Source organism: Sprattus sprattus (genome assembly GCF_963457725.1).
Source record: "Sprattus sprattus genome assembly, chromosome: 12".
Classification (NCBI taxonomy): Eukaryota; Metazoa; Chordata; class Actinopteri; order Clupeiformes; family Clupeidae; genus Sprattus; species Sprattus sprattus.
This window is the reverse complement of record NC_137910.1, coordinates 32,428,495-32,449,766: the sequence shown is the minus strand read 5'-3', so window position 1 is coordinate 32,449,766 and position 21,272 is coordinate 32,428,495. Positions and strand designations below refer to the sequence as shown.

At 44.7% G+C, this 21,272-nt stretch overlaps 1 protein-coding gene across 1 annotated transcript in view; it reads left to right on the top strand.

The window, feature by feature from the left end:
• pcsk2 (proprotein convertase subtilisin/kexin type 2) overlaps positions 1-21,272 on the top strand; it is a gene marked incomplete at both ends in the record, with an annotated part of 75,246 nt that overhangs the window by 25,000 nt on the left and 28,974 nt on the right. The window contains 2 exons of the mRNA XM_080849504.1: positions 4,962-5,050; positions 5,910-6,085. Coding sequence (XP_080705630.1) covers positions 4,962-5,050; positions 5,910-6,085 — 265 coding nt within the window. The remainder of the gene's footprint in view (positions 1-4,961; positions 5,051-5,909; positions 6,086-21,272) is intronic.

Below are 21,272 nucleotides of genomic sequence, written 5' to 3'. Positions count from 1 at the left end.
CCCGTAACCTTTACCTGTGGTCCTCTGCGGGACATTCGCATTTGGTCCTTCCAAAACGTCCCCTTGACGTCCTCTGATGGTCCTCTCTGAACCAGAAAAATGTTTTTCATTTGACCGACATTTTAATGAAAAGCCGGCCAAATATCTAACCTATTTCTGCTTCTAAATTAGCCTATTGAAGAAAACTGACCGCCTGCATAGCTTAAATAATAACATAATCAGGTAGTTTAGAATGCAACATGTTTATTTTCCTAAGTTTACAATGGGAAACAAAAACATTTATGTCTGATGCGCGTCAATAAGTGGCCTTTAAGCGCAACCTGCTGTGGCGTTAAAATGAGCGCCGCAACATGGTCATTGCTCTGTTCAATGAGTCAGGTATTCAGTGTTTGGAAAGTTCACTTTCTACATGAACTTGCTCAGTTCATTGTTCATAATTCAAAATTTTGAACTAAGTTCAAAGCTCCAATTTTCAATATGCTGCGAGTGCTATAATTTTTCAAAATCTCTGTCTGCAATACCGCTCGCGGCTCTTCGGCGCGCAGTAGGCCTATAATAAAAGGAAACGCGCAACACTGCAGGTATTACAGGACAGGTTCATCCTCGTCAGAAGGTTTACCCTCATCACTGTTGTTCAGTTCAGTTGGCCTCTGAAAAAAAGCTTTTAAGGCTAGTCTGCTTGGCCATGTTGGATCCTTCTCACTCAGTTCGCTCCTCGTTTGAAACCGAGGGTTTGCGCTTTATTTAAAATGCAGCATATGCGTGTTGTTTAATAACTTTCTAACGGCAGATTAGGCTGTTCCTTTAAAACATAATAAGGGCAGTGCACGTTTGCTTTATAGGCCTAAATATTAGAATTGTTGTCAAATCCAGATTCTGCTTGCGAGACAGGATTTTTAAAGAAATTCCAATCAGACAATTTGACCGGTGAGCTCTTCGTTCTGTTGCAGCATCTTTGAAGGCCTATGGAAAGCTCAATATGTTAAAGCTAGACACTTGGTCACCTTCCTATGTATGCATTGTATTGGAATCATGCAGACATTACATTTATAGCACAGATCAGTAAAGAAGCATTCATATTTATTTTATTTCATCATTCTTAGTTTGGCTAGTTATTCTGCCTCCCTGCCCGCACGTCCGTGATGTGCCATGGATGTTAATTTAAAAAGTAATCATTACGGAAAACCCTCAATGCGTAGTGACTGAGATTGCTACAATATGCTTTTCCTCAAACCCTCGGAAAAAAAGACTAAGTTTGTTGGCTGTCTCACACTGTGATAAACCTGTTAAAGTGACACAATCGTAATCAGACAGTGTTAGGACAGTAGGTAGCGATCTCGTTTAGTAATAGGAAGGTTTACGGTTCAATTCCCATGCCCGTAATCGTGTGTGTCTGTGTATGTGTCTATGCATATCATATGAAATGTGTAAAATAAATGAACTTGAACTTGGGTGTGTGTGCGCCCTGTAAGCAAAATGACGGCGCAGCGATCTATTATTATTTTCTTTTCTTCATTTAGCTCAGCAAAAACGGTCGTGCCTGCTACGTCCGCGGTGCATCCTTGAATAACGTACCCAGGACGTCTAAAACACGTTTCCCTGATGTCACCACAATGCCCTCAGGACGTTCTTGCAACTTCCTGCAGAACGTCCCCAGGACCTATAGAAACACGTTCCCCAGACGTAACCACAATGCCCTCGGGAGGTGCTTGCAACGTCCTGCATAACGTCCCCATGACCTATAGAAAACGTTTCCCAGTTGTCACCGCAACGTCCTCGGGACGGTCTTGGAACGTCGTGCAAAACGTCCTAAAGTTGTCACGGGAACCATACACATTTACGTTTTTAGAACGTTCAGAGAGACCATTACAGGACGTCTAGGGGACGTCATTTTGCTTACAGGGTGATTCCTTCTTATGTCCAGTAGCGTGTTAAGCCTAATTTATACTTCTGCATCCCTCTCCGTCCTCGAAAAAAAAATGGGCGGGCGGGGGCAGGCGGTTGATTCAGAAAAAATTGAACGTACTGGTCGGGCTTACATACTACTCCGACGGCTATGCGTCCTAAAGCCTATTCAACCTATTCAACGCCAGACCGCTGGGTGGGGTAACTACTGATTGTTGAGCCCGTAGCTATCACATAACCTCTTTATTGGAAGTCATTGATTGTTTTTCCTCCCAACTGTCACTGACATGACACGGATGTTGCTTCAAGACCTGTCGGGCAGGTGCAGTCACATGGGCCTTGGAGACATGTAGTACAGTCAATAATAACATGTCTAATGCTATATATTCACTTGAGTAGGCAAATGTATCTCCATCGTGGTGGTCATTTTTTTGTGAAAAACATTGCGATTTATAACAAAACGATATGCTTATCTTACATACAATAAGAGCAACTATTATAAAACGATCCAATAAAATGAATACGTCCTTATTTTCTTTGGTATTTTTGTCACATTCATACTGCAATGATCGCTGGGTAACCTTTGAATAACTACAACGCTATGACAATGCACTCATTGGCCACGAGACGGTTGCCCTTGTCAAAAAGTGGTAACGTGAATGTGTCACTATGAAACAAAGCATGCACACTTCGAACAAAATTACCCCCAAACTCTGAGGACAGGGCCAGAAAAATAAACCCACGGTATTCATCATACATCATACATCATGCAGTGTTATAGTTATATCAGACACACAGCAAGAACATGCATACCTCAACATACAGTTGTGGGACTGCGATTTCAACCATGAGTATGTTGAAAAACACATACATTAGCACACTTACTAATGATCATCTGCCAGGCTCTCACACACGAAAAGTTGATTCCAAAACTCTCGAATTTAAGACAGAGTGGACTGACAAGTAGGCTATGCATTTGTGCTGCTTGTGGGCAGGACAAAACCGATGTGTTTAATCTGCAACGAGACGGTTGCCCTTGTCAAAAGTGTTAGCGTGAAACGTCACTATAAAACAAAGCATGCAGATGGTGGAGCTGCTGGACTAGTTTGAGTTATAAGCAGAGGACGTGCTTGTAGCGATTTGAGCGACAACTACAACAACAACAGAACAGGAGACAGGTGGTACGTACGTTTACTAGATTTTCCGCTAAATCAAGCGTTAGCGTATTCACAATAACTCTCAAAAGTGTGCTGCTAATAAGTACAACGTTGTCGTGCCGATTATGCTCTCACACGCCACCCTCATTGAGGCAAAAGTAATGTTTGACTCAAATGTCTTTCACTGCCGTTTTATGTAAAGTCAGTCATTCTAAATAGGTTCTACACATACATGAAATACATGTCCTATTTAACAGATGCAAAGTAATTATGCTGCCAGCATTACTCCGTAGCAAATTACGTTAGATGTCAGTTGAAGCTGGTTGGAGAAGGCACTTTCAACACCGAGCCACCAGCCAAGAGACCAACAGTGGTCGGGAGAAATGTACTTTTCGAGGGTTTATATAAAATATGGTAGCCTAATGCTGCATGCTGTGCAGCTTTGTAGTTTACCAAAGTCGTACTAAAACATTTTGACAGAAAACAGGAAATGTGAGGTCCTGATGTGTGATTCCGGAAATGATGTTGTTTGGAAATGATGTCGTAAACTGGCCAATCACAGCCAAGGGGGTCTCCGACTCTCTCCGTCTCTTTAAGAAAAGTTAGAAAAAAGCGTTTGTCTCCGACCAGCTCTCCGACGGCTCTCCGACGGGTCGGATGGGCGGCAACACCTGGGTGAAGGTGTTACCAAGGCGTGCCAAGGCGTGCCAAAGTGTCCCTCTACGACCAAATCGGAGAGAATCGTAGAAGTATAAAAATGCCTTTAGATGCCTAAATAGCCAAAACCTCCAGAAACAATGGAAACAGTTCTCATTTCTACCATGTTTGTTTTCTTTTGTTACTTTTATTTGTGTTTATGTCTTGCCATCTATTTTCCACTTCACATGGATGGTCCAAGTATTTAATTTTGTTTCAGTGCTCTAGATTTATGTATTATATGTGTATATAATACATAATATGTATTATCTCAGTTTGATGACATCTTATTAACATGTATATCTATTTCCTTGTCTCAAACCTTTTGATTCCTTTTAATGGCGTTAGGCGGTTCCAGGAGCTGCAGGTTTAGTACTTTCAACGTCAAATGAAAAGGCACAGTGTGTGCTAACTGGCCCTGAGCCGATAAACAAATGTACTTTAATGTAGGGGGACATAGGTAGTATTTTGTGTGATGGCAGGGTATGTATCAGTGCTTCAGAAAACTCAGATATATGTTGAATGTGATGCAGATTAACCAGTCACTGATTTACAGAAGAACAATAGCCACTGTGTATGTGTGTGTCTCATTGTGCCATGTTGGGTCTGTTTCCGCTTTAAATCCCTTGCAGCTAATTAGAAATCACAAAATATGTGAAATATGTGAAAAAAAAATCAACACAGATAGGGCTTAGTTCAATCTCACCCTTATAGTTCTCTTCCCTCTCTCCATATGTTCACAGTTATGGAACCCTTATAGTTCTCTTCCCTCTCTCCATATGTTCACAGTTATGGAACCCTTATAGTTCTCTTTCCTCTCTCCATATATTCACAGTCATGGAACCCTTATAGTTCTCTTTCCTCTCTCCATATATTCACAGTCATGGAACCCTTATAGTTCTCTTTCCTCTCTCCATATGTTCACAGTTATGGAACCCATATAGTTCTCTTTCCTCTCTCCATATGTTCACAGTCATGGAACCCTTATAGTTCTCTTTCCTTTCTCCATATATTCACAGTCATGGAACCCTTATAGTTTTCTTTCCTCTCTCCATATGTTCACAGTTATGGAACCCTTATAGTTCTCTTTCCTCTCTCCATATGTTCACAGTCATGGAACCCTTATAGTTCTCTTTCCTCTCTCCATATGTTCACAGTCATGGAACCCTTATAGTTCTCTTTCCTCTCTCCATATGTTCACAGTCATGGAACCAGGTGCGCAGGTGAGGTGTCTGCAGTAGCCAACAACAACATCTGTGGAGTGGGCGTGGCTTACAACTCCAAAGTGGCCGGTACGTCCTTACTGATGTGACAAAATGGGTTCATATAACCCGGTACATCTGAGCTAACAGTGACAGTTCTGTTTCCTGGGATGAAACATCCACTAAATGACTTCATTACACAATATAGCATCATCATACCAAACTGGTTGATCATTTTAGCTGACAATTGTGTGATACATAACTTCCAGCCATCCAGGGCCCTCACTCTGCCATCACAGTAAGTGCTAAACACTATCTTGAAGAACTATACCAGTCATATGAGCAGGACTGTTTTTGACTGGATTTAACTGCACGCTCTCCCTCCAGTTTTTTGTGTGTAGAAAAAACACATGCATAGTATGCATTCACACTCCTTTTTTTTCTGTCGATCTGTAGTGATCGGCAGAATAGAATAGTAAGCACATAGGAGACATGTATAAATATTTACGTACAGGTAAATATTGTCAATTGTCAGCCATACTGTCTGCTGAGGTAATATGGCGTTATTTTTGAGTTTTGCACAAGATTTTGTAAATACATTATTCTGCCTCAAACTGCCACATGCCTGAACTCCATGGAAGCCTTTAGCAACTCCACCCAGCCTTCCTAAAGCCACTTCATCCTTTCTGGCACGAGGGACCAGAGCATCTGTTCTGCCTCTGCCGGAGTCTGCAGCAGTTTTATTGTTCATGCCTGAAGGGTCTTTGACAGCTCCGAGATTATCAAAACACTCCACTCCCGAATGACTGCAAATCCATAATCATTACATTGAATCTTGTAGTTACTCAACAACAAATATCTTGATAGTTCAGCACAATATTGTATTATACTAAGACATTGAAAATGCAACAAGAAATAATATCTTCTCTTCTCTAATGACTTCACACAGGTATTCGAATGCTGGACCAACCCTTCATGACAGATATCATTGAGGCGTCCTCCATCAGCCACATGCCTCAGGTTATTGACATCTACAGTGCCAGCTGGGGACCCACTGATGATGGCAAGACAGTGGACGGCCCTCGGGAGCTAACACTGCAAGCTATGGCGGATGGTGTCAATAAGGTAGCCTGTTTATGAAGGAGTAATGTGCTATATAAGATGGACTTGGAAAGCCGTAGAGACAAAAATGTCTTCTTGATGTGCTTAAAAACTGATTTCATGAAAGGAAACAAGTGTCAAGAAATATTTTTCAAGTCTTTGAATTATTTTTGGAGTAGGAGAAGGCTCAAAAATGAACCTGATGTAAAATGCCAGCATCTTGTTCAAAAGGTTTTAATACTTGGTGTTGTTTTCTTTTCATCATCACTAAAAACCAACTAGATTGAAAAGATATTGTGGTATAGGTTTAGGTTTAGGTGTGTGTTGTTAACATGAAAAAATGACTTTGAATTGCACAGGAAAGTAAGTTACTTTTTAATTGGGAGAGCTATTTCAGAGAGCATTTGGGCATGTGATGGCCATGTTTCTTAGTATCTACATGACTATATATATCATAGAGCTGCATTTCTGTAAAAGGGGTTAGAATGGGAAAGAAGCATAGAGAGATGGGGGGAAAAACGAGTATGGAATGTGCCTCTTATCAATACTCCTAGTTACAGAGTTATATTGATAGGGACAGAGATAAAAGGAGCCTTCTAAATGGCACAGGTGAATGTAAGATGTCACAATGGCTCAATGTAGCTTACTTACAACGTAAGTCTATGGAAGTTTCTAGTTTTTCTTTAATAAATGCGATTTCTTTTTGTTCGACAAATGTTCACTATGGCAGACACCGCACTAAACAGCACCATTCCCTAACAGAGAAAGACAAACAATGTAAGACATGGAATAGAGAGTTAGGGGGTGAGTGAGTGAAAGAGAGAGAAAGAGAAACACAAAGTAATTAAACAGATTAAGAGCAAGATTCAGAGAAGGAAACCAAAACAGAACTAGAGTGAAAGAATTATAGTGATAAAGTGATAGTGATAGCAATAGTGTGATAGAGTGATAGTGAAAATGTGATAGAGTGAATGAAAGAGAGAGAGTGGCTTTTAAAAACAGAAATAGAAGAGACTGGGAAGTTAGATAAGAGAAAAAATTATTACAAAAAAGGTAGATCAATAGACTGATAATGGGAAGTAAGAGAGACAGAGACAGCTGCAGAGGCTGCAGCAGTGACAGTTTACTGTTGTGATTATACTGTATATATAATAATTAAAATATAATTATTGGCAGTTGCAGAATGTTGGGAGTTGGAATGTTAACCTATGTCACATTCACAAGACTGTAGGTGAAATTGGTACCATTCTCACATGGGAGTACCAGAATATGTACGTACCTTACCCAGTGAGCAGGCGCCGGGTGAATGTGGGTGCAATTGTGTATAAATTGTGATACTGTCTTCACGAGGGCCACCAAGACACACTGGTGCTGTCCTTGCAACAGCAACAATATGTTGGTAATCTCACCCGATTGGACAGGTATCAACCATTCAACACAAAGGCAGATTAACTAAATTGAACACCTAGTGCGCCACACAAAGTGTAGTGTTCTCCACAGTGGTCAAAGTAATGATAATCCACAAATCAGTCTCATTAAATATATCAGTCTCATAAAATATATTATACTATCAATTTGGAACTCTGATTAATAATTAAATTAATAACTACAAACAAAGTAACCTTATGGTATGGTTGAAGGTCATTGGAGTTCTGAATAGAAGAGGTTGACAACGTCCATTCTTGTGTAACATTAAATAAACCAGTGTATATAAATCAAAGTATTTATTTACACAATGATAAGAAAATAACACACAATATGTAATCTAGCTAAATGTATCTAACTAATTAATTGAAGGAGTATATGTATGTGTAAGGGAGAGGGAGTGTGTGTGTGTGCGCAAGCTTGTAAGCTCGGTGTTGCGCTGTTAGGAGCGTGCCTGAAAATATGTGTGTCTGTGTTCCTTTGTCTGACCACCGTAGTTCCGCGTGCATGTGTGTGCACGTTCGTGAACATATATGGGCCATTCTACCGAATTTGTGTAATATGCAGTCCCTCAACAATAAAAACTATTTACAAAACAATTAGGTATTTAGGCATAGATATTTAATTAGAAAATGTTATGGTCTATATAAACCCAATGCATTACATGAGATAGTGATAAGCTAAATATGTACAAAATCATCATTTATAGGGTACTTTCTATTGGGAAGTAGCTGTCCCCAACCCTGACACCTAGATTTCAATGCCTTTAAATAACACTTTTCATTTGTTTTAGATTTTTTTCAATGATTTAATTTCAAAGATCTTTATGATTGGGTTGAAACAGAACTTGGAATATTTAGATTTATTGTGGGTTTAATTTTTAAATCAATTTACTATACTCAAAAAATCATGTCCCTAGTTTTCATGTCACTACCGAAACACAAGAGTTTTAGTCCATTGGCTGAGCCTGTGTTTTAGCCACGACTCTGCATTTTTGACCATGCAGTGACACTGCATCTCTGTCCCTCATGATTGAATGGTAAGTAGCTTAATCCCATAGTTTTTATATAAATGTGTTCCAAAGTCTAAAAATCGACGTGTAACCTTAAGAATTGTCACTACCGAAACGCATGTTTTCTTCAATTAAGTAAACCTTTTGGGGTTTCATGGAAAATCTTATGTTTGTATGTGTGTTCACCTCTTCAAAGATGTGTTTGCAAGCTGTGTGCTTGCTAGAATTCTTTATTTATGCTTAAAGTTAGCTAGAATTGTCACTACCGAAACAGTCACTACCGAAACATATGGTAGTGACCAGATGATTTCGGTAGTGACAAAATGAAATGGTAAGTAGTTCAATCCCATCATTTTTAAATAAATGTGTTGTGTGGACTAAAGGGCGGCCCAGAGCACCTTTTGGATGATTTTGGGAGAGAAATGAACATCCATCCAACAGTGCAGCACTACCGAAACAGTGCAGTCACTACCGAAACAGATAAATTGGACTTGAAAATTAGGTAAAAAATTCATTTCTATGGATTTCATTGTGAAAACCTTCAAGAAATATTTGTAAAAATACTCTTCAGAGAAGGGAAGGAAACACAATCTGAACAGGTCAATAATAATACTTTTTTACTATAGTAAATGTGATGTTTCGGTAGTGACAATTTTTGGAAGAGGAAAAACATTCCAACACATTCTGAAAATACAATATAAAACTTGACTGTTCTTTTACTAGATATGTGTACTTTAGATATGGTACAATATACATACGGACAAAGTTTTGGGAATAAACCATAAAAAAATTCTAAATATATCCGACATGACTTTGCATCAATTCGGTAGAATGGCCCATATATGTGGTGTGAAAAAGGACGAGCCTGTGTGCAGCGCGAAGTTTGAGTACTCTTCTTGCGTGTGTGGCTATATGAAGGCCAATGTACACTACCGTACTGGGTCACCCAGACAATTTCATGTTTTCCATGAAAACTAACACTTGTATTTATCAAATGAGTTGCGAAATGAATAGAAAATATCGTCAAGACATTGACAAGGTTGGAAATAATGATTTTGATTTGAAATATTTATTTTGTTCATCAAACTTTGCTTTTGTCAAAAAAGGCTCCATTTGCAGCAATTACAGCATTGGAGACCTTTGGCATTCTAGCTGTTAATTTGTTGAGGTAATCTGTAGAAATTTCACCCCACGTTTCCTGAAGCACCTCCCACAAGTTGGATTGGCTTGATGGGCACTTCTTGCGTACCATACGGCCAAGCTGCTCCCACAAAAGCTCAATGGGGTTGAGATCTGGTGACTGCGCTGGCCACTCCATTACAGACAGCATACGAGCTGCCTGCTTCTTCCCTATATAGTTCTTGCATAATTTGGAGGTGCACTTTGGGTCTTTGTCCTTGTTAAGAAGGCTTCTCCCTCAGCTGCATCTAGCTGAGGCACCCCGCTGTTTGGGCCTCTCACAGGACCTGGGGTAATAACAAGGTCAGATCATCCCTAGGTTCTGTGGGGGGTCGTGAACAGTGGAATGTCACTTTCCATTGTCATTGTCACTGTCACCCCAAGACAGTTTCCAGGCAACCCCAAATAACTCAGTGGACAGTTTCAAGTCTCCCCCTGAGGCATGCCTGAACATGCCTCTCAGCTCCTCTCGCCCCTATATAAGCCAGACCCCTCTCTGGCCATTTTGTGGGAGCAGAGCTGGAGAGAGGAGCATCAAGGAGTTTGTTGGACAATTAATTTGCGATCATTCACTTGCCGTGCGTCGATTTAAGAATGTGAGTGTTTGTGTATATGTGTGTTATTTACTTGGTCTGTTTCATCGTGTATATATATTCATTCTTGTTGTATATATAATTGTTAATATCAGTACGTCTTGTGATTCATGTCATTCATAGAAACCACGGGTCAACAGCCGTGGATATAAGTCATTTACAACGGCAATTATATTCACGGATCATTGTTTCATTCAGTCCACGGATTCTATCAGTCAGTTCATCATCATCCTTGTATATGAGTCCTTTACACGGATAATTATATTCATGGTTCATTCATCAGTCATTCATGTCTTCACTTCACGTGTGTGTGCAATAAAACCAGTCATCTTTGGAACTTTGGCATCAGCAATTCTTGTTCTGACCGGACAGACATGTGGTGATTGTCACTCATCATTTCAGTAAATCAGCTATACAGTCCTTTCTGGGGATTCAGCAATATCTCCTATTTTATAGTCCTGTTGTAGAAGGAAATTGGCTCCAATCAAGCGCTGTCCACAGGGTATGGCAAAAAAATCCTTTTTACCTTGTACAAATCGTCTTGGTTACTTACGTAGCCTCGGTTCCTTTAGTGGAACCGCAAACATTACCAGATGGGAAGTGACGTAGTCACGCATCCAACTTCGAATACACTATTCATTCACGCCTGGAAGGCTGAGATGCGTCAATCATCTCCTGAGCCCGCCCCCTCAGGAGCGCATAAATATGAGCACTTTGACGCATCTCGTTCTCTTGGAAACTTGAGCATACATACACTCAACATACTGAAAACACACCCACTCCAAGAACAAATGGACACTGTACACGCAAACTTGGTAATGTCTGCGGTTCCACTAAAGGAACCGAGGTTACGTAAGTAACCGAGACGTTCCTTGTCGTAGAACACTACGAAATTACTAGATGGGAACCGTATCCCTTCACGCGTGAAAAATACAGTGTCAATAAACCTTAGCCAGCTCCTCGTACTTCTGACCTCCCAAGAGGTTCTCACGACAGCTGGCGGTTAACATCACGGGGCAATCCCTTCTTTACATAGGCTACAAGATCTTTGATCACCAGCCTACGGGATTCCCCCTTATATCGGTTCATTTGCATTTATCATATAAAAGCTGATGAACACATGCATTACTATGCCTTCCTTTCACGTAGCCAGAGTGATCTCTGATCACCTGCCTACATGAATCTCTCATATAACGGTTCATCTGCATTAGTATAAAAGCTAATGAACACATACGTTATCAATAACCTTCTCACGCAGACTAAGCGATTTCCAATCGTCTGTCTACATGATTTCCCCATATATCGGAGCGTCAGCATTAAACGTGTAAAGGCTGGCAACCGTTCATATTAATAACCATTCACAGGCTCTGGGGAGCTAATGAATTATCAGCGTGTAAGACTTCTTGCAAGAAAGAAGGAGTAGCCACATCTAACATATAGAATCTAACGAAAGTGTTGCGAGAATTCCAACTCGCAGCCTTTCGAATATCCTCGACTGAGACGCCTTTCAATAATGCCCAAGAGGAAGAAAATCCCTGAGTAGAGTGCGCACGCAACTTTACCCGCGGCTCTAAAGATAAACTCTTGTAAGACAAAACAATAGCCTCCACAATCCAACGGGAAAGGCTAGGTTTTGAAAGAGGTCTGCCCCTCGCGTGTGCTCCAAAGCATACGAACAGTTGGTCAGATTTCCTGAAAGCACTGGTGCGTTCTATATAACAGCGGAGAGCGCGCACAGGGCACAGCTTATTCAAGCGCTCCTCCTCCGCCGAAGCGAAAGGGGGAGGCGAAAATACTGGCAACTCAATTACCTGATTGCGAAAAGGAGTTGACACCACCTTAGGCGTGTAAGCGGCATTCGGACGCATAACCACTTTGTCACCAGCAATCGCGAACTGTAGGCACGATGCGCTGACTGACAGAGCTCGCAAGTCACCCACGCGTTTTGCTGACACCAAAGCCAACAACAGCGCGGTTTTAAATGAAACAAGTTTCATATCTACCGTCTCAAGGGGTACGAACGGAGGACCTGTGAGAGTGCGCAAAACCACCAGCAGATCCCATGAGGGCACTAAGTGCCTTTCGGGCACTCTGAGACGCCTAACGCCAGCCATAAAGCGTGACGTTAGAGGGTGATTACCTGGAGTTTTACCATTAATGCCTGCATGGCAGGCCGAAATAGCCGCAAGGTTAACTTTGAGAGTGGAAGCCGCCTTCCCCTCGTCAAATAACTGCTGCAGGAATTCTAAAATTACGCTCAGAGCGCAGTTGACAGGGTCGCACTGCCGCACGACACACCATTGATCAAGTCTGCGCCACTTCAGCGTATAGAGGGATCGTGTCGACAGAGCCTGAGCACTCTGTATTGTGGACACCACTGCATCAGACAGCCCCGAAGCTATCAGCCTGCTCCTTTCAGGTGCCAGGCCCTGAGCTGCCACAGATCAGGAGATCTCTCCGTAGAGGTAGCGTCCATGGAGGTTGCACTGACATCCTGTATAGATCCGCGAACCATGGTCGATTGTGCCAATGGGGGGCTATTAATATCAGTTATCTGCCCTCGTCCCTTATCCTGCTCAGCACCTGCTGAAGGAGAGAGATCGGGGGAAAAGCGTAAAGACGCATGTTCGGCCATTGGTGGCCCAGCGCGTCTACACCTAACGGGGGGTTTTCTCCCCCCAGCGAGAACCAGAGCAGGCAGCGGGCGTTCTCTCTGCTGGCAAACAGATCCACCTGAGCTCTGTGAAAACGTAGCCAGATCTGCTCGATCACCTGAGGGTGAAGACACCAGTCTGCAGGCTGTGGATTGCCCATCGACAGCAAGTCCGCGCCCCAGTTGAGGTTGCCCGGAACATGAACTGCTCTGAGGGAACTGATGCGAGCTGCTGCCCACAAGAGCAGGCGGGACGCCAGACGATGCAGCGTCGGAGAGAGAACACCCCCCTGATGGTTTACATATGCCAGGGCGGATGTGTTGTCTGTTCTGACTAGAACGTGCTGACCGTTTATTAAGGGCAGAAAGTGCTGCAGCGCCAGGAAAATCGTCTTTAGTTCTAAGACATTGATGTGTGACTCGGCCTCTGCCGCAGACCAGAGGCCGTTTACTGATCTTCCCTCGCAGATCGCACCCAACCCTGATGTGGAAGCGTCTGTCGTTATCACTAAACGGTGTGTCACTATGCCCATCGGAGCTGCCGATGTGAGGAAGTGTAGCGTTTTCCAGATCGCCAGAGCTTTCAGGCACCTGGCATCCACTGTCACCCTCTTGAACCTGTTCCTGGTGGGACTGAGTTTTAAAGAGAGATACCACGTTTGAAAGGGGCGTGTGTGTAGCATTCCGAGAGGTAACGCTATAGCAGCCGAAGCCATCATTCCTATCAGCCTTTGGCAGAGAAGGGATGAAACTTTCTTTTTCAGTTTGAACTGACTTACACACGATCTGATTGCTTCTATTCTTCCTTGAGAGAAACCCACGTTCATCGAGATGGAATTTAATACCATTCCCAGGAAGAGAGCGGACTGACTGGGGATAAGAACACTTTTTAGTTTGTTCACCACGAAGCCTAGACGATGTAGGTGCAACACCACTAGATGGCACTCTTGTAACGCCGCTTCTTTCAACTTCGAGCAAAAAAGCCAGTCGTCTAAGTAATTGTAAATTCGCAAGGGTGCGATGGCGGCTTCTACGCATTTTGTGAACACCCTTGGAGCCAAAGCTAGACCGAAAGGGAGCGCGCAGAACTGATAAGCCCTCCCTCCGAAGGCAAACCTCAGAAACTGTTGGTGTCTGGGGTGAATGGGGATATGGAAATATGCGTCTTTTAGATCGATGGAAGTGAACCAATCTCCCGGTCTTATGTATTGAACTAGCAGACGAGGGGTCAGCATCCTGAATTTTATCGTCATGAGAGCTTTGTTCAGAATACGGAGGTCTAAGATTGGTCGATATTTTGCGTCCTTTTTTGGGACTAGAAAATAGCGACTGAAGAACCCCCTGTTCTCTTCTCCGAGAGGTACATGCTGTATTGCTCCCTTTCCTAGAAGGGAGTCTATTTCCTCCTGTAGGAAACGCGTTTGGTGCGGTGGCACTAACGTTTGAACCGTGCCCCTGAACCTCGGCGGGGGACGGGCAAACTGGAGCGTGCATCTTACTGATATGGTTTTTAGAACCCAAGGTGACACTGCGCATGCGCGCCAGCTCTCCACACAGTCGTGCAGGCTGGGCCGAGAGCGAAATACTTGGTCGAGCATAGGCTCGCTCATATTCAATCTGTCTAGATCTGTGCCCGCTCTGACTAAAGAGATCTGGGGTTGCCCCCTCGGTTTGATAAAAAATGCGTGATGTGTGGGGGAGTAACACAAGCATGTTGAAACGCCGGCCTAAAGGGACAGTTGGGACAAATACATTTTGTGTGTTTGGTGTAACTTGACAAACCGTAGCTGGCATGATTTTTGCACGCGAGAAGCGGGCCAATTTCCCTGGTGGTGAGGATTCCACCTCTCCCCCTCTCCTCTTTTTAGCCGCAGATCAGGAGGCTGAAGAGTTTCTGCGACCTCTCCCCCGCCTGGCAGCATGCTGGCGTGCTCCGCGGGGTGCGCTCTGCGTCTGGCGTGGAGCGGGCTGACGCGAGTCGGATTGCTCTGGAAGGCGGAAGGGGTGTCTGTGCCATCCACGGCGCGCCGGGACCTTAGCTGGCGGAGGTGCTGGAGAATGGAATCCACTGCGCTTGGCTCCTGTGGCTGGAGTTGCCTGAGGATAGTAGCGCTGGTCAAAGATGGAGCGGGGCATCCAGGCTTGAAGCGCATCGCGACTCTTTTTCTCCGCCTCGAACTGGGCGGCCATTGAACCCACAGACTCACCGAAGACACCGCCGACGGTGAGTGGCGAGTCCAGAAGAGGAGCCTTCTCTTTGTCGCTGAGCCTCGCCAGTGACAGCCAAAGCGACCGCAGATTCATGACGGAGGCGCCCATGACTCTTCCTTGAGCCTGCGCTGTGCAGCGAGTGAGACGGAGAGAGAGAGATCCGTCGCCCTGCGCAGCTCAGCCACCACCTGATGGTCGCCTCCCAGCGACGCGGCTAACTCCGTTAACAGCTTCGCCTGGTAACGCTGCAGGAGAGCAGAGGTGTTGGTGGAACAGGCGGCTTGCCCAGCCGCCAAGTACGCCTTCTCCGCCAATGATGCCTGGTGACGGGAAATGTGTGAGGGCAGAGCAGGCTTCTGGCCCAGATGCGCCGAGGGAGCAGAGGGTGAAAGGTAACCCGCCACTGCGTCTTCCACCGGAGGGACGGAGAGGTAGCCGCTTTCCTTCACCTGGTCAAGGTGGAGGTAGCAGGCGAAGCCTGGAACCGGGGCACGTCCTGAGTAGGGCGTGGACCAGGTCGCTGTGTGCTCCCTATGTACCACTGCGAAGAAAGGGAGGGGGCTGGGAGCCGTGGCTGGAGGGCCGCCGAAGAATTCCCCGTCCAGCATGGAAGACTGCACGACAGGAGGTGGAGGTAGAGGGAGACCGAGGTAGGTCGCAGCCCTCAGTGCCACCTCATGCAGCTGTTGGCCCAGGGTCCTGGAAGTGACGGGCGGCTGCCCAGCCACATCCATATCCTCACTCTCCGACGAGAGCTCTTCAGATTCGGGCAGGCTCTCGTGTCCAGACCGAAGTCTAGTTCGAGGGCCGGCATCTCCTCGAAGCAAGAGGTTAGCTCCACCGCCTCGTGTTCCGTGGTGACCAACGGGGTGGGGGGAGGGATGGGAGAGGGGGAAGGGCTAGCGGGTGAGGCTACAGCCGGAGGGCGGATGCCAGACACCACGCTGCTGGAAGCGGAGGGAGCACGCTCAAAGTTAGTGAAGGGATAAACCCGACTCACCGGCTACAAGAGTGTTAAGCACACGAGACGAATTAGCAAATAGCAATTCTTTCTTGAGCGTAACGATAAGTGTGATGTTAGGTACGGATACCTAACGTCGAAAGTTGAAAAGAGGACGAGATGCGTTAAAGCGCTCATATTTATGCACTCCTGAGGGGGCGGGCTCAGGAGATGATTGACGCATCTCAGCCTTCCAGGCGTGAATGAATAGTGTATTCGAAGTTGGATGCGTGACTACGTCACTTCCCATCAGGTAATGTCGTAGTGTTCTACGACAAGGAACTCCCACTTTACCAGCACCAAAGCACCCCCAGACCATCACATTACCTCCACCATGCTTGACAGATGATGTCAGGCACTCTTCCAGCATCTTTTCACCTGTTCTGCGTCTCACAAATGTTCTTCTGTATGATCCAAACACCTCAAACTTTAAATTCGTCCAGAATACTTTTTATCAATCTTCCTCTGTCCAATGTCTGTGTTCATTTGCCCATATCAATCTTTTCTTTCTATTGGCCAGTCACAGCTTTTTCTTTGCCACTCTGCCTATAAGGCCAGCATCCCAGAGTCGCCTCTTCACTGTAAAAGGTGACACTGGCGTTTTGCGGGTACCATTTAAAAAGCTGCCAGTTGAGGACCTGTGAGGCGTCTATTTCTTAAATTAGACACTCCGATATACTTGTCTTCTTGCTGAGTGGTGCACCGGGGCCTCCCACTTCTCTTTTTACTCTGGTTAGAGCCCGTTTCTGCTGTTCTCTGAAGAGAGTAGTACACACCCTTGTAGGAAAAGTTCAGTTTCTTCACAATTTCTCACATGGAATAGCCTTCATTTCTAAGAACAAGAATAGACTGGCGAGTTTCACATGAAAGTTATCTTTTTCCAGCCATTTTGAGAGTATAACCGAACCCACCAATGAGATGCTCCAGATACTAAACTAGCTCAAATGAAGGCCAGTTTTATAGCTTCTCTCACCCGCGAAAGAGTTTTCAGCTGTGCTAGCATAATTGCACAAGGGTTTTCAAGGGTTTTCAAGGGTTTTCTAGTCATCCATGAGTCTTCTAAGGCGATTAGCAAACACAATGTACCATTAGAACACCAGAGTGATAGTTGCTGGAAATGGGCCTCTATACACCTACGTAGATATTTAATTAAAAACCAGATATTTTCACCTAGAATAGTCATTTACCACATTCACTACGTATAGAGTGTATTTCTGATAAATTTAATGTCATCTTCTTTGAAAAAAACAGTGCTTTTCTTTGAAAAATAAGGACATTTCTAAGTGACCCCAAACCTTTGAACTGTAGTGTATATGTAATCGTGTGTGATTAAGATGCCATGTTAGAAGAGGGAAATGGTTAGTGATGCATGCAAGTCCCGATGTAGATGAGAAGCAATCATAACGTTCCCCGCAAACAGGGAACGTCACCAGGACGTTAACAGGACATTCGCAACGTCCCCAATCGTCCCCAATTGGTCCCCGCCACAACGTTCGCTAGAGGACCTTACCAGAACGTTTTTGACGTTCGTAGCAAGTCTACGTTTGGTCCTTCTGTGACGTTCCGTAGCCTTAAATCGGACTTTTAGGGAACATTCTGATTTTGTCTCTCAGCACACGTCCCCAGGACGTCCTTCAAAAACGATCCCGTAACCTTTACCTGTGGTCCTCTGCGGGACATTCGCATGAGCCTTAAATCGCACTGTAGTGATTAAAACGGGTTAATTTTCCTTAATTCCTTGTTTCCATTTGTTTCCATTACTTTTCCCATTTAGTTCACTGTTCTTTGACTGTATGAATGCAAGAGACTGACGCGTGAAAGGACGAGGATGCGTTATTGTTTTCTCCTTGATGAGTGGTTGGTTTATTCAATAAAAAGGGTAACATAAACTTGTAAACGTAAACTTTTCAAACAAATAAAGCAGAGTTCAATTTGGTTCAATGGGGCTTGGCTTGAGGCAACAGGCCGCGGTCAGGCTGGCACAGTCGCGCGCATGGGCTCGTTCTCGGGTACGGACACGGTCAATGACTGTTGCGCATTGCACCCCTACAGCGTCTGGGCCGCGTCACCACACCGTCTTAAGTAGCAGCCTCGCCGCCACCTACAGGGAGTAATTAGGACACCACACTAACAAGGTGCAATTAGTACCACGTTTGCAACAGAACGTTTGTCCAAATATAAATATGAAATCCTATTCTAAATCTTCTAAATACAACAACAATACAAACAATAAATACAAAGAATGGCTCTTACACACCGGCCCCTAATTGTGTGTGTACATCAATTACCAAAAGAAATACTGTATAGAGAGCCATATTTACTTAATAATCTATTAAACAAGGTAGATAAGTGCTGACAAATGTACACTTATCTTCAATCAGCGTCCTCTGCTGCCTCAAGGAGGAGGCACAGCTTTGTCACTGGTCTGGTTAAAACGCCAGACTTGGTCTTCAAGGTCACGGCTCTCACAAGGCCCTTTGAGTCAGGATAGACCTTTTGGATTCTTCCAAGTGGCCAGGATCCTCGTGGCGCTGTGCTGTCGACGACCATTACGACATCACCTCTCTGGAATCCTCTTTTCTCCATGTGCCACTTTTGTCTTTCCTGCAGTAATGGTAAATACTCATGTGTCCATCTTTTCCAAAACAGTTCTGCTAGGTACTGGACCTGTTTCCAACGTCTTCTAATGTACAAGTCGGTTTTCTGAAACAGTCCTGGTGGGTATGCAGGTTGAGCTTTCAGGAGGAGGATGTGGTTCGGAGTCAGCGCTTCCAGGTCCCGTTCATCCTCTGTCACCGTGGTGATGGGACGGCTGTTCAAGATGGCTTCTACTTCACACAGTAGTGTTTGTAGACCTTCATCATCAAGATGTTGTTCATTTAGGATGGAGTAAAGAACCTGCCGTACCATGCGGATGAGACGCTCCCACACTCCACCATGATGTGAAGCGGCTGGCGGATTGAAACTCCACTGTACTCCTCTCTGTAGCATATCTTTTTCAATCTTGCTGTGATTCAGTTCAGACAGGGCTTTTTCCAGTTCTCTTTTGGCTCCTACCAGGTTTGTACCATTGTCTGATCGGATGTGTCTGACCTGTCCTCTTCTGCACACAAACCTTCGCAGGGCATTTAGGCAGGAGTCGGTGTCCAAAGAATGAGCCATCTCTAGATGCAGAGCCCTGCTTGTCATACAGGTAAATATGACTCCATATCTTTTGACAAGACTCCTTCCTCTCTTCACTTCGAAGGGCCCGAAGTAGTCCACACCTACATTACTGAATGGTGGCAGGTCTGCCTCAACTCTCTCCTTGGGGAGGTCTGCCATTTTCTGTTCCCCCATCTTGCCTCTTGTGCGTTTGCACACAGTACACTTGGAGAGAATCTTGCGTGCAGCAGAGTTGGCATTGACTATCCAGTACTTTTTTCGCAGAGTGGAGAGGATGTGATTTCTCCCAGCATGCCCCAGATGTTCATGGATGTGACGAAGCAGAAGAGTGGAGATGTGGTAGTCCTTTGGCAGAATCATCGGCCGCTTCGCTTCTTCTGGCATTGCTGATCTGCTTAGTCTCCCTCCGACTCGCAGAACTCCATCGTCAAGCACTGGATCGAGTTTGTAGATGTTGCTTTGCCTGCCTACTGCTGCTTTTCCAGCTGTGGGTGTCTTTTCCAGTTGTGCCATCTCACCTGGATATCTTTGTCTCTGGCAAAACACAATGATGGCTTTTTCTGCTCTCCACAGATCACTCAGACTGAGGGAAGAGGTATGCTTTTTTGCCTTTACATCTTTTGTTTGTACATTCCTTTTTTCTCTAAGTATGTCTTTCAGTTTTAGGTACCATGCTACTGCTCTTTTCAATTTGTGCCAACTTGAGAAATGCTCCAGTAGCTTCTCGGTTGGGTTTTCCTCTTCCTTCTTGGTGATCACACTGAACACAGTGGTGTTTCTTTTCACCTCTGGATGATCTTCCGAGAGTGAGAGGGGTTCCATGGGGGTTTGAGGCCATTCCTCTTCCATCTTCCAGAGAAAGTCTGGTCCCTGGATCCATTCCTTTGACTTCACAAATGTGCTGGCGCTCACTCCTCTTGACGCCCTGTCAGCTGGATTCAGCTTTGTTCTAATGTGCCTCCATTGTGACACATCTGTGTTGTCCCTAATGACAGCTATCCTATTTGCTACAAAGGTGTGAAATCTTGCCTGCTCGTTAGCTATGTACTTTAGAACTGACTGACTATCAGTCCAAAAGGTTGACTGTGACAGTGTCCACTCCATCTCCCTCCTGAGTATCTTGTCCACTTTAACTGCCAGCACTGCAGCTGCCAGTTCCAGGCGTGGGATGGTCATCTGTTTCATCGGCGCGACTCTTGCTTTGCCATTCATGAAGGAGACGTGTATGTCACCACTGTCAGTAGTCATTCTGATGTAACTCACGGTGCCGTATCCATGCTCACTGGCATCAGCGAAGTGGTGTAGCTCAGCTTGTCTGACTGGTTTGAATCCATGCGGTTTCACGCAGCGAGCCACTTCAAAGCCCTCCAGCACACTCAAGTCTTCAATCCATCTTCCCCACTTATCAGATGCAGCTTGGGGTATTCTGCCATCCCAGTCATGCTTGTTTCTGCACAGAGCCTGTAACAACAACTTTGCAGGTAGAGTGAGAGGGCATAGAAACCCCAGTGGGTCATAAATTGAGCTCACAATGGATAGCATGTTTCTACGTGTGTGAGGCTTGTCCTTCACAATGATGTTGAATTTAAACATGTCATCTTCAACACTCCATAGCAGACCCAAGGCTCTTTCAATTGGTAACTTATCTCTGTCCAAGTCCAGTTCTCTGACCTCAAAGGCTCTGTCCTCTTTTGGGATGTGTCCCAGGACGGTCCGGCTGTTGCTCATCCATTTAGTCAGTCGGAATCCTCCCTTTTGACAGAGATGTGTTAGTTTTTTCACCAGCTGCACTGTGTCCTGTTCAGAGGGGAGAGACTTAAGGCAATCATCAACATAAAAGTTATTGTCAACTGTGCTGATTATGTTTGGATGGAACATGGCCTTGTTGTCCTTAGCAGTTTGCCTAAGTGCAAAGTTTGCACAACTTGGTGACGACACTGCACCAAAGAGGTGCACTAACATGCGGTGTTCAG